The 15,372-nt window shown below is 33.5% G+C and overlaps 1 protein-coding gene across 1 annotated transcript; it reads left to right on the forward strand.

The window, feature by feature from the left end:
* The first annotated feature begins 5,066 nt into the window (after positions 1-5,066).
* LOC148629873 (uncharacterized) lies at positions 5,067-11,933 on the forward strand. The gene has a single exon (XM_088558846.1). It carries the CDS (start codon positions 5,207-5,209, stop codon positions 7,895-7,897), a length of 2,691 nt encoding a protein of 896 aa, XP_088414972.1. The 5' UTR covers positions 5,067-5,206; the 3' UTR covers positions 7,898-11,933.
* Positions 11,934-15,372: the final 3,439 nt, after the last annotated feature.

Here is a 15,372-nt window from a genome sequence, read left to right on the forward strand (position 1 = left end):
TATTGAACTCCTTGATTTCAAAGGCCATTTTAAAAACACATACATACCAAAATTCACAATGCATCGTAGCATCGTAATATTCAGGTTTGATATTGGTTTACATGGAACACCTAGATGAATGAACACAAAACTCTCCGACATAGTGCATAATTGAGTTACAAACTGTACTACTTGGCCATTCCCAGTCTTTTTTATTTTTCAGGTCGAAATTCAATTTATCCGACTTCCAGGTCGAGACTGTCTGTTAAATCATTCAAACTTAAGCCACAATCATTGACATAAATCATATCTTAAGAAATATGTTCTCAACCAGCTACATTCCTCAGTTGATGAGCTTTATAGCTCGAATGCTACAAGATATTCTATAGACACCTTTGGAAAGCGCTTAGTTTCTGGGTACCTAGTCCAGAGACACGTACATTAACAAAACGATAAAATCTTATAATATAATCTCAGGGGTTTGCTCCCACTATCAAATATTCTGCCAGACTAGTATATAACACGAAAAGGGGGATCCCAGATTTGGTGGTAACTCGCTTCAACTAATTTCCCCTAATAAAATCGAACATATTACTGTTTACTGCTCTGCAACCAACCTATTAAATAAACATGGGTATAACCACTAAATACTTCTTATTATATACAGTCGGGTTGCATAATTTATAGTGAGAGCAAGCCCCTGTGATATATAATTTCACCAATCATGCCTGGTGCAGAAAACATTAGCCATGCACATTTAAGACCCTGGAGCACCTACAGCTATATTTTAATAACATACACATGGTCATAACAGTCAAATAGAATGATTATTGCAAAAAACAATAACACCAGACCAAAAAATGACACCATTCCCGAGAAATGCATTATCGAAATTCCTATGTCATTGTCTTTGCATAGTTTCATTTGTATTTGCCATCTCCGGTGTCACGAGGCGGTAACCGTTATAAAATACACGATAAAGTGAATGATACGTCAGGGTGGTTTCGGGGGTTATGCTAACCTTTTGTAACAAAACGGCCAAAAGTGAGCTGCAAATAATAGCCTGAAACCCTTTTCTTTATACAAGTTTCTTGATCGGAACCACTGCCTTTTTTATCCGTCAAGGCCTGCATGAAATATTTGGAGACAGTTCTTTCAATTGGTAATCAACATTCCTCTTTATATTCCAGTTCTATGACTAAAGACTATTTATAGTCTTGCAGGGTTTGCATCTCTAGCTAAACATCAAATGGTTTATTATGCGTTTAAAAATAAATAGGCAACTTGAATATATCGACACTGAACTACTTGTTTATTCGGGTAAATGCATAGAAATAAACAGGTACTGATAAGAGGTTATCTATTTTTTTATTATTAACCAAATTAATCAGTATATTTGGTTCACAATAAAAGTCGTTTATTGGGTTTGTTTATTGGCGTCAATAACACAGAATTGAAATTAACATATTAGAAATACCTTCAAAGTGGATCTAACTATCTGCATGTGAACCTAAATGAGATATACCAGTGGGATTATTTACCTGCGGCAGTATAAGATAATTACAGATGCTAACAGGCTTTACAAATCTAAAGGCTCTGGCGACTGCTATATCAATTCTGATCTTTGATCTAAATTGATAAAAATTACATATTTAGGTTAGGAAAAACTAATACCTTCGAGTTCCGCAAAACAGCAATTAACAGATTATTTCTTATTTTTTTCAACTCGCGGGAGTTTCTCATGCGAAGCCGCTCGACGAGATGAGCATGAGAAACTCCCTCTCGTTGAAAAAAATTTAAATAATGTAATAATATCGTAATTTCGACATACGATGTTGTAATTTCGACATAACTATATCGTAATTTCGACATACGATATCGAAATTTTGACTTATCGATATTGTAGTTACGACAAAATATCTTTTTTTCAAGTGGCCCTTATCGGCTTCCGTAGATTACTTATTTTTTTTTTGTTTTGAAAGCGAATTCCTCTTATCAAAGAATATCACATTACAAACTGCATGGACACCAGTTAATCCATATACTAGTGACAAAATTAAAGGCTTATTTTTATTATTTGCAAACGTAATGTTATAAAAAGAGAAGTGATAATTGTTCAATGCATCTTCAACTTTTGTAGAGAAAAACTTCTAGGACATTTGGAGAAAAAAAAATCTCAACCTAGCTTTTTTGTCAGTTATCTATATTCATAATCATAATCAGCATATGTTACTGACCTGATGTTCTCAACCAGCTACATTCCTCAGTTGATGAGCTTTATAGCTCGAATGCTACAAGATATTCTATAGACACCTTTGGAAAGCGCTTAGTTTCTGGGTACCTAGTCCAGAGACACGTACATTAACAAAACGATAAAATCTTATAACATAATCTCAGGGGTTTGCTCCCACTATCAAATATTCAGCCAGACTAGTATATAACACGAAAAGGGGGATCCCAGATTTGGTGGTAACTCGCTTCAACTAATTTCCCCTAATAAAATCGAACATATTACTGTTTACTGCTCTGCAACCAACCTATTAAATAAACATGGGTATAACCACTAAGTACTTCTTATTATATACAGTCGGGTTGCATATTTTATAGTGAGAGCAAGCCCCTGTGATGTATAATTTCACCAATCATGCCTGGTGCAGAAAACATTAGCCATGCACATTTAAGACCCTGGAGCACCTACAGCTATATTTTAATAACATACACATGGTCAAAACAGTCAAATAGAATGATATCGAAATTTTGACTTATCGATATTGTAGTTACGACAAAATATCTTTTTTTCAAGTGGCCCTTATCGGCTTCCGTAGATTACTTATTTTTTTGTTTTGAAAGCGAATTCCTCTTATCAAAGAATATCACATTACAAACTGCATGGACACCAAGTTAACCCATATACTAGTGACAAAATTAAAGGCTTATTTTTATTATTTGCAAACGTAATGTTATAAAAAGAGAAGTGATAATTGTTCAATGCATCTTCAACTTTTGTAGAGAAAAACTTCTAGGACATTTGGAGAAAAAAAATCTCAACCTAGCTTTTTTGTCAGTTATCTATATTCATAATCATAATCAGCATATGTTACTGATGTTCCACTTCCTTTCTCCAAAACAATGTCGAACACTGCTGAATCCACGCATCCACTGTAACGTGAATCACACAACTCTGTTGTTTTGACAATTAAATCTTTCCTGTTGGATGAACACACGTGGCAAGAATCGTTATGTCCTAAATTTGAATCACCGTAGAAGTACATTTGTGTCACAAGGTCCTTGTGACCCTGGCACCCAAATATTTTGAAATGTAGATGAGATGGCCGGAACAAATGCTTAAGAGGATCTGTACTATATTTTCCCGGATGAATAGTAGTGAATTCATAATATCCATTATGATCAGTATAAAGGAATCCTCTACAATCACTCCAGAACGTGTAAATACCGTCATGATCCGCTTGCCAAACTTCAATCCTTGCAAACTGTACAGGAGTTCTGCAGTCTCTTTCATAAACTTTGCCATGAACTAGCAAAGTATTCTGCTGAGAACCGCCCGACTCCTTTGTGCAAAACTGCGACAATGGAGGTGGATTCGGAGCATAGTATGGTCCATAAACGTCATGACTCGTTGGTTTACAATCACTTTGGTCCACAGACAACCCATTCCCACCAACAGGACCAGTAAGAATAAGTAGAAGTGCGAACATTACTTCGATTTTAACAAGCGGTTCTTCTTTGTGAATTACTTTCTTAGAACTGAACTTCTGTGTTATACTCCAAATTTAAATGGAAAATATTTCACAGGACTCTGAAAATCTTTATAATTCCAAACACATAGAAGTCTTCCATGTATTTTGTACAAATGTATTGACAGACAGATTCATTCTAAAATCTTTTTCTATGGAAACTCGTAGATTTATGCATGAGATGGCTTATGAAGTAATTACAGGACAGAGAAAAGAATATTGACATTGCCTGATATGTTGTTGTTCACAGTTCTTGAATTGTCTTGGAAACGAAGACTGGAGATGAACAAATTTATTTCGAATCAATTTACCATGGTTCTCTCAGTGACAGATAGAGAAATGAAGTGATGAATCCGGAGTATTCAACGGTGATATTAATTATTCTTTATTCCAATAAGAATGTCCAATCTAGACGGGAAATATAATTGTAAGTGATTTAGGGATCATCAATGATAGATATTTGTAAGCAAGTTTTGACTATTTTATTTTGGTGCCATGGAATACTCGTTCAACAGTCAGTTTGAAACGCTATTTGAAGGAGTATTCCATGGCACCAAAATAAAATAGTCAAAACTTGCTTACAAATATTTATCATTGATGATCCCCAAATCACTTTATTGTTCTCCTAATTACAACTAGATCTACTGTAAACAATTAGATAATATAATTCATTCATGTACACGAATGAAACGTGAAAGATATCTCAAGGCACACTTACAAATACCTTTTTCATGATAGAATAGAAGCCTATTTTCTTTTTTGTTTTTATTTGTTTGTTTGTATTATTCTTTTCGATGTGACGAGTAGATATTTTGTGAACTTTAAGTATTTATACTTTTTAATAAGATATAATATTGGCCTAAGAATTTCAGAATTGATACAAATGAGAACATGAGCTAGCTTGTCGACTTTATGTACTAGTTCAAGTAAACCGCGAGCACTTAAGCAATTCGACACCTTTCTTCCTTCATATTGATAAATTCATCATCACACACTTTTGTGTTGGTGGGTTAAAAAGGTACGTAAGACTGCTTGCCAATTTAATGATATGGCATATTTTTTGTGCTTTGGTGATGAATGTGTGGATTAATCGGTAATTTGAAATATTAATTAATCAAAACGTTTTTGCATTATCGACTAATTTTTTAAATGGCGCTTATAAATTCTGTAATAAAATAGAATGTATAATAGACAATCAATATCCCATATGTATGCGATTGTTAAATAACAGTATATATAGTAAAGCTGACGATTTTTGTTGTTATATACATTAATATTGTCGTTATTTTTTTAATATAATATGCTTGTGTGTCAGTGCGGGTTTTACATACACTAGACGTTAAATTTGTTTTAATTTAGGTTTCTCTGAACTTTCTACAATTTCAAATTTATATAAGGTAAATATAAATATGACAAAACCGGGAATTAAAGAACTATTTTTAGAATACTATACATAGAAAAGTAGACATAAAATGGCGGATGGTGTAAACAACGTGTTATTAGAAAATGTTCTTCGGGGATGTGCCGGAATAAACGATGTCGACATCGACGGCAATACAGCGATTCATTTAGCCATATCTACAGACGCAAATACAAACATATTGCAGAATTTGATTAGCAAGGGCGCGGACTTATACAAGAAAAATAATAATGAGAAAACGCCTTTTGAATGTCTAAAACATGGATCATTGGAAACTGCAATTTCTTTGTTGAAGTTGGAGAAGAAAAATGATTTCAGGGATTCCGATGGGAGTACCTTACTGCACCAGTTAATGGATAGAATAGGTGACAATCTCTGGGGCATACAAAGACCAGATGATTTGGATGTTGGTTATATTGGCCATTCGGAACAAGATAAATTAATTGGTGTTTTTTGGGACGCAATTTTGAAAGAGAAAGAAAGTTTTAATATTGACTTAAATATGCAGGACAATTTTGGAAATACCCCACTACATATTGCTGCTGACTTTTGGCCATCTTCTAAGCACCTGGAGGTAATGCTAACACACTTTGACAATTTTGACCCTTTTAAACGTGACTCGAAAGGAAATAACTTTTTACATGTATACTTTAGAAGACATAGCATCCGTGACGGTACTGAGTTAGACGTACGCTTGCTTAATGCCGAGTTACCTTATCTTCCAAGTCAAACACTGCGAGAATTGCTCAGATGCAAAAATGACATTCTGAATTCTCCCCTGCATGTTTTCATGAAAGAATGTGATAACAACATCAACAATCACAATCTTAATAGATTCATTGCCGCTGGTTCTGACGTCAACTTGCGTGATGCAGCTGGCGACACAGCACTCCATTGCGCACTGAAATCATACATAGATTCCGAATATGAAATACTTGACGAAGCTGAAATAGAGATGTCGAAAGACGAATTAGAAGAAAAAGTAGAAACCATTAAATTTCTGGTAAAGAATGGATCGGACATCAGTGCAAGAAACAAAAAAGGTGATTCCGCACTGTTCTTGTCATATCATTACGAAACTGTCTCTACTCTCCTGCGCTTAGGAGCTGATGTTAATCTAAAAAACAACTTAGAGCAGACGCCATTGCTGTCGTACATGTGCAGACTCTCAACAGATTTAAAGGTCATTAAATCCTTTCTGGACGCTGGAGCTGACCCATGTGCTGTAGATATACACGGTAGTACCGTCTTGCATTACATAGCATGGCATGGTATGTACACGACTATCCCGTACTGCTTGAAAATTGAGAAATTGAAAAGTTCAATAGATAAATTGGGTCAGCTTCCCTATGATATTGCTTATAGTCGCGGAAATGGGGCATTATTTCATGAACTGCGTGCCAATCAATTCGTCTTACAAGTCGAACACTTCGGGTTTCAAAAGCGAATTATTGAATTCTCCGATTTATTGGATGGGAATTCAGACAAATCTGAAAACATTTTTAGTCACTTTAAACGTTTCTTTAGAAATGATATTGGCAAACTGTTATATCTTCCTAGTTTTGGTCTTGTTAGCTTTGAAAGCGAGGCATATTTACTAAAAACTGCAGTATGTGATATGGTAATGAGAATCTGTAAGAAAATTGAAAATCGACATCCTTTGTTTTCAATTACTTTATTACAATCGGGAAGTGTCGGAGAAAATACCAAAGTATGCGACCCTGATGAATTCGATTTTTTGTGTATTTTTGGTAAATTGGGAGATATTTGCTGTGTTGACGAACAGAAATCACGTCGTAATCCAGGATACGTATACTTGAAACTTCGAGATGAGTTTTGTCTTTCGGAGTATGAAGAATTTTTCAATTCAGATAGGTATTTGGATACATCCAAAGTACGTTCAATGATACTTGATGTATTAGATAATATGTCAACGTTACATGACCTTTTTTGTCATCCTTTCATTTCATTTGCTGCGGATAAATCTAGGGGTGCAGAGAGTCCTACCTTTCAATTTTCGATAAGATGGAGTGGTTGTATGTACAAAACTCTGAAAATTGACATCGACTTGGTTCCGGCATGCCAGATTAACAACTTCTGGCCTTCTAATGCACGGTTAGATTTACTCCAATGTGATGCGTCCGAAATTAAGAAAGAAGGCGCTATTCTGATGCTCCAAACAGCGTTAGATGAACACTTCACCCCATACTCCAAACAACGCGTTTCAGCACTAAAAGCAGAACGGGCACACTTTCAATCACTTCCGCGGCCTGCTTTTGACGCATATGTTATCTGTAAAATCTTATGTAATAACAGAATATGCCCTGTCCTGAAAACAGTACGTAATATTGAAGCGAAGGAAGTGTTGACGAGCTATATGCTGAAAAACTGTTTGTTTCATGTTGTCGAAAACCAAAGTAAATTAAGTGAGAAAACGTGCAATAAAGACACTGATGAATTGTTTCAATTAGTGCTTGATATTTTTCGTAAAATGCTTCATTTTTCAGTCTCTGAATTTCTGCCATCGTTTGTTTTTCCAGATCAGAATGTTTTTACGTTTAATCGTATGGAGGAAATAATTAATTTAAAAGTTGACTGTTCTCTACGGTGTGTGTTCTTGAAAATGATTCTGCGAATTCTGGGAGACATTCAAAACTTCAACGACATTGATATATCATTGTGGTATGAAGGCAATAAAACTGAGTATACATTAGAGGATGAAATTGACTATTTAAGTGATTGATATTATTGTATTATATTGTATTTACATATAATACAAATCGCTTGCAAAATGAGATGCACGAAGTTATATTGGCCTCCTTCCTTCTACATATATTTCTGTCACACTGAGGGGCGTTCTTCTTTTGTCCGTTACCCCTCCTATAAGTTTATAGGTCATGTGTTTATAGCACCTTTTATTTTTCATTATTCGCAACGCTTCTTATGCATGTGAATGAAATATAATTAAACTAACAGCGAATATGTTATAAATATTGAAGATGTGTATTATCTGCTTTAGATTTTAATCTGAATGATCTTAACACGGTCTTGCACATATACCACAACACGGATTTTTTTTCGTTTGCCGCCATAGGGCAGTTGGGGTGTTGAGTAAGTCATCATTACTAAAGTTTTTCTTGTTTTAAACAATGTATCTTACTTGTTCTGATGGATAGAGTACGATAACAGTATGCATCTTGTCATTGTCAGGTTATCTATAACATGTTAAAAAAAAAGTCCTGGTAATTTCCAATAATTCCTTAGTTTTTAAATGTAGGCTCTTGGGTTATGAAATTTAGTTTCGGGTGTTTGTGTATCTTTATAATTGATGCTAAAAGTTATGTTTTACTAGACTGTGAGGTTAAGCATTGCTTTATTCACACTGCTACACCTGATTTGAAGTGGAACTTCGAACAAATCTTTCACTATTGAGTAAAATGGAGATGAGATAAAGTACGTTTCTTGTATTTTTTGCCTGACTATCAGTGTCATTTCACCAAAACTAGCGTTTATGACAATTTTCATCATGTATTAACAAAGTTACGAAAATGTTTTCTTCATATCGTTACAGAATTTTATTTTTGATTTCTTTGGAGTTCATTTTCGATATTTTTCGATTTTTTATTTGATACAGTTTATTTCCGCACGTTAGATTTGGATTTTTAATTTTGCATATTTTGTTGGAATCATTTTCTTACTTTATAAATTTATTGATATGTTTTCTTTTTGTTTCCCAATTAACCGATGATCTATTGTGACTACGACATAACTATATTGATATAATGATATAACTTTATAGAGATAACTGTATGCTTCACCTCTCTGAATTTGAAGATATACCCACAAACGTTAAGTACTGTCTTTCCCCACTCCCATATTGTTTTCCCCGGGTTCATCATTATTTTCAATTTTCCTATGGTTATTCTTGTTTCATCCTTTTATTGATATGCAGTAAGTATCAGACGTTTTACGTGTTAGTATCACGATATAATTAAGAGAATCCCACTATTATTTTTACACTAAATATTTCCTACCACATCTTTAGAATTTTACCAAATCCATATTAAATATATGCTACACCTTCGCTATTAATGTGAAATATTTAAAAAAAATACGGGCTTGTATATATTAGAACACAAAATATACTTTTGACCCAATACGGATACAATGCAATTTGTTTACAATCTTTGTCGTATAGATATCGAAAATTAGACACTTAAAATATGAACAGACAATGTCGGAAAGTTTTCAGAACTCTTTGATATCCGCAACGGTTATGACTTTCCAAACTGCCTACTTCTATGTTGTAAAATTTCTAATATCCCAAACGCCTTACTAAAATAGTAGCCAATTTGCACAATAGTAAACTGAATGGCTTACACAAATTCTTAGTGAAATGCAATACTGTATTTATACTGAAATGATTCTGAAAAAAGGTATTGAAAACCTACTGATACATACAGTACTGAAAATGTACTGTATTGCAGAATACTGAAATCATACTGCGAAATTCAGTAATGGATCAGTTCTGAAACGTTACTGTAAATGAAAGTACTGTTACGTCACTGTAAAATACGGACTCATTACTGCTTCATTACTGTGTCATTACAACTCAAAATGGAAATGTATAAACCTAACGTTGGTAATTATTTGGTAGTGTAACTTAAAGTTTGATTGTTGTATTCAGGTCTTAATTGCCTTTTCGTGTTTTGTTTTGTTTTTATTTGGGGGATTCGTGTTTGTTTGACTACCATTTCTGAAAAGGTTCAGATTTTCAAAGTAACTTTTAATTTTTTGTATGTTTTATAAAGGCTTTGTTTGCTTTTTGTTAGTGGCCTTAAATCTTTATGGTGTGTGTTTTATTTGGATTTTGTGTGCTATTTACGTGGCTATTGATCTTTACTTTGTAGTGTGCTTGTATGCTATTTTATAATTTTAATTTATTTTGTGTCTTTTCTTTGTTGCACCTTAGATAAATTTCATATTTTATTTGATATTTATGATGTTTCAAAATTGGCAAATAAAATTTTGCTTTTGTAAAATGTCAGTAAGATTTCACAAAGTCTCCCGTTTTTACTTTATTTCTATTTAAATTTTTAATAAAATTTGGCAACAACTATTGATTACTGATTAAACATCTTTATAGACGTCTTGAATTTTTTTAAGATACATTTCGAGCGTTATAGCAATATATTCCTCGTCGCGTGACCCTGGGAGTTTATGAGATTATGTCATTAGCATGGGCAGTAGTTGTTAAATGAGAAGAGGATACAACCTAGTCACTGAAAATCCACTTATTCATTAATACGATGATAAATATATGACAGTCAAGTATTTCTATACTATAGCTAGTGATTTCGACAGAAAATTCCCACAATTCTACCTCATATTTATGAACCTGGAATTAAATACAAATATGAATTCGGTTCTGTACACTTTCAACAGTAGAAATTCCAGATGAAAAACAAAACTAGAAACGTATTAAATTGACAAATGACATATAATCCACGATACCACTGATACATTGTAATTGTATTATATGTGTAAATGTATTAGCATACAATCTCATCATCGGGTCCCTTTGGTGGTGAAACATGTAATCCATTTCCTTTTGCTAGGTTTATATCAAAATTAATCAAATCAATACAAGTGTCTTTTTTCATAATGTCACACTGTCTTTCTTTTTTAACTATCAAATCCTTTCTATTAGAAGAACATCCTTGACATGAATCATTTTTTCCGAGATATATATCGTCCTCGAAGTACATTTGCGTAACCAGAGTTTTGTGTCCATCTGGTCCAATAACTTTAAAGTGAATATGCGCCGGTCTATAATTACTATCAGAATTATCTGGGGTGTATCTTCCAGGGTGAATCGTTGCAAATTGGTAAAATCCAAACTTATTTGTTTTTCTATACCCCCTGCATTTTGAAGAGTTTTTATAACTTCCGGTATGGTCGGCCTGCCACACCTCAACTCGAACGCCACCTAGCGGGGTCTTACAATCATGTGATTTAACTGTTCCGAATACAAACAATGGAACTTCATGTTTGTTTCTTCTAATAGTTCGTCTATAACGACACATCCCTGCTAGTTTAGGAGGATGCGATACATAAAACGGCCCAATAACATCAGAGCTTGTTGGTCTGCATTTCCGCCCTTCTGATAAGTTTGAAAATGTAACCAAGATAACACACAACAGAAAACAGTAAATATGTGGCATTGTACTGAAGAAGAAACTCTTATTTTTGCCATGTGTCAAAATGCAGACAGCTTAAACTTGTCATATCGGATCAATAAATAAAAATGCAATATATTTTCATTAGAACAATCCTTTAATAAGCATTCAATATTACTTCCGACCAAGCAGAAACAGAATTTGCAATGATCAAGTTCAATATTAAGGCTAAACAAATTGCGCAATTATTTATAAGTTGTTACAAATGAATGTAAGTAGAATGAAATGAAATGTGGTATAATTGCCTCCCTAAAACTTCTATCTCCGTAATATCATGGCAATATTCATCTGAGTATAAATAAAAATATATAATTCATGTCAATAAGACCAAAGAATATAGGGTCCAATATTCCCCAATAGTCATGCAATAACCCCTTTGTTAAAGTGATTTTTTTTCTGTATTCCTGATACATTTTCTTTTTTAGAAGTGATTTTTCATATATTTTTTTTCTAATACTGCACTAGGTCAAATGTTTCCATATTGGAACTAGTGCAATAATTTTTTTTAATTGTCAAAGGAAAAAAATATTTGTTTGTTTGTTTCTTTTGTTATTATTATTTTTTTATGTTCTGTTGTTGGTATATTTTCAATCTATCTCAATTCATTCTTGGCAACGAGCATCTTCTCCAAAGAATTTGAGATAAGGCTACTACAGACACTGTAAAATCAACCTCATATCTTGACCTACACTTAGAGATCGAGGGTTTAAGGAAAACTATTGACCAAACTATACGACAAACATGATGACTTTTCATTCAGAATTGTCAACTTTCCTTTCATCTGTGGCAACAACCCTTCAGCACCTGCGTATGGAGTTTTCATATCACAACTCATACGTTATGCCAAGGCTTGCCTTAATTATGCAGACTTTTTATATCGCTCTAGACTTTTTACAATTAGGCTTCTGGAACTGGGTTATGTTGCTACAAGATTGAAGTCATCACTACAGAAGTTTTATGGTCGTCATCATTAATTCGTGGATTATTACGGTGTATCTGTCTGCACCATGAAAACTGATTTGTTCAACATGTCATAGTTTTTCTTTCCTCTTTCTTCTACCCCGTACTAGACTTTTTATGAGCAACTCGGCGGGTGTTTCTAGAAAAGCAGAGGACGCTTGCCCTACCGATGCACCTGGTCCATGCTCTCAGTTTTTAGTCGAGTCCGAGCGAGTTGCTCATATACTTTTGTTACTTTGCATGTTTTATTTTAGTTACTTTATCTTCTTTGTTTTGTTCGTCAGTTTCCCATGTCTAGTATTTGTCCATGGATTTCATTCGTTTTTGATTTCTGCTAGAATTTTGGTTCCCTTGATTACTCTCTAATTTGTTGATGATTTCACCGCTGTATTGTTTTATCACAGAAGTCTCGACCAACGGAAATTTGCGAGACTTCCAAAAGCGCACGCTGGACGTCTGCGTTGAAAGTTCAGAATATCACATCCTTACTACTGAAGTCAATTCCGACAGAAAGATTTTGAGCCATTCGTGTTTTAAAAGAGAATCTACATATATATAGGACGTCGCTGTCGATCCGTCCCTTATAATATAAATATTTTATTACATCGTATTTTAAACAAAATGGAAAGAAAACCTTAATTTGGCCTTAATGAATATTTTTTTATTGTCACACGTTCGTTTGCATCTTGGCATCTCCCATTCAGTGTCAATACAACATTTCCTAGGTGTTTCCTAGCATTTCACGCCTCTTACTCATAATATCCCTCTAATCTTTTATAAACTACTTGTGCACAAAATTACACTATAAATTGACGGAATTATATATACATATGGTTAGCTATGTCATTGCTTTCACAGCGAAAGAATAACAAAACAAAAAATAAAATGAACTATTTATTAGTTCTATTGTGCATTATTATGAAGAATGTTTTTTAATCAAAATTGGATAAAATCTTACCAACGAAACTTTTTTCTCATCCTAAGTCACTATTACATTTGAACATAATTCTCCGTAAAATCTAGTATTTATCGGAGCATTTTTCATATTTATGACAAAATGTAGGATAACTTCGAGTACAGCATATCGGAAATTTGCAATATATATGATTGGTATTTTTGTATTTGATTACAAAAGTGTGAAGAAATCATAACAAACCGAAAAAAAAGAAAAAGAGAAAAAAAAGCAAACAAACAAACAAGATTGTTATATGCCATGTACAAAAAATATCAACAACATGCATTATTGAATATTATCATTATATTGAATCCTATGAAAACTCTCTATACCATGTACAAACATTGATGCAAAGGATACCAGTAATTATTGCCTGTTCAAAAACAAATTCCATCAACAAACAATTAGATCCTTTTCATTTTCTGGAGTAGAGACCCGAGTACCTTCTCCTTTGGAAAGTGTAATATTGAACTCGGCTTCTTCCCAACAATGGTGATCTGGCTGTCCTATCTCGTTACATCTATGCCTTAGTTTAACAATCAAACTACTTTTATCAGATGAACAGCTAATACAGGAATCCTTTTCGCCCAAGTGTTCGTCTCCATCAAAGTACATTTGGGTCACGAGAGTTTTATGACCATTCTTTCCATTAAATTTGAAATGAAGATGCGCCGGTCGATAGTCATCCATATACTCGCTCACTGTGTACTTTCCAGGATAAATTGTTGTAAATTTATACATTCCAGCCTTATCAGTTTCCACAAATCCTCGACAGTTTGAGGAATTTCTGTAGTCTCCTTCATGGTCAGCTTGCCACATTTCAACTTTTACCTTTGCAATTGGGGTTTTACAGTCATGCGCAAATACATGACCAAACATTCTAATCGGGCGAAAACGTGTTTTGTCTGGGATTTCTGGTTCATAATGGCAGAAATGTTCCAGTTTCGGAGGATTCGGATAGTAAAAAGGTCCGTATATATCTGAATGAGTCGGATGGCACTTATTCCCTAACGCAACGGTCTCAACGAACAAAAGAAGTAGGTGAGCTAGAATAAACAACATCTTTTGTACGAGGATTGCTTAATTTACGATCTTAATATACCTGTGAAACAAAACAATTCCTAGAAAAGAACAATGATAAATGAATAGACAAAATATCTACTTTTCTTGTTTATGAAAGGAAACATCTTTTTCATTTTAACCTTTTGTTTAATTCAGGAAACAAAGTTAGTCTCATGGGATTTTATTTATTGTCTTAAACCTTGGCTTTAAATTTAAGTAAAAACATCGATAAAAACAACTATAATTTTGCAAGTGTTTTAATAAATAAAATAAACGTCAGAAACAGGTGTTCCAACATATCGCAGACTATGGCTAAAAATTTGAATATAACCATGAAATAAGTTTCCAAACTTTTGGGCTTTGGTTTTATTCCACCGTTATAAAGATACTTAACCAAATACTGAATCATGTAATTTTTAAATAAAACGGTGAAAACTTAGAAGATAATGACGACGTCATAACAAAGTTTCTTATTTATTAAATATATTAATTGACGATAAATCATACATCATTGTCGTGGAAAACAAAATATAAAATTATTAATTTTATTTGGAATCGATTTGATATAAATTTTTCAGTGGGACCGACAAATAAATCATAAATACTGAGATTTAAATAGTAATATATATTATTCTTCATTCTTCAAGATATCCAATCTAGAAGTAAAAAACACTTTCATCTTTCATTTTAATTCGGAAATTATCAGAAAGTCTCCCTTAAAATCCCGAATTCAAGCGGGATAAACGATCAAACCTTTGTTTCATGTTTGAATTTTTTAATTTGCCCTGTGATGCATTTGTAAGTTTGTATTTTTGTTGTTGAAAATTTGGAAATTGTAAATGAAAACTCAAATAATTATCATTAAGGAAATCGAACGGAAATCAAAATAATATATTTCAAGGGTAAAGACTAGACAGGAAAAACGGACACACACAAGAAAGATCGTGAAATAATCAAATATAGCACATAGAAAAAAGTAAATGAGCAACCCGGACTCCACGG

This window comes from Perna viridis, chromosome 1 (assembly GCF_037379345.1).
Source record: "Perna viridis isolate PV_CMFRI_1.1 ecotype Kerala chromosome 1, ASM3737934v1, whole genome shotgun sequence".
Classification (NCBI taxonomy): Eukaryota; Metazoa; Mollusca; class Bivalvia; order Mytilida; family Mytilidae; genus Perna; species Perna viridis.

Coding starts and splice junctions, on each gene's coding strand:
- LOC148629873 (XM_088558846.1), top strand. CDS start 5,207: ATGGCGGATGGTGTAAACAACGTGTTATTAGAAAATGTTCTTCGGGGA.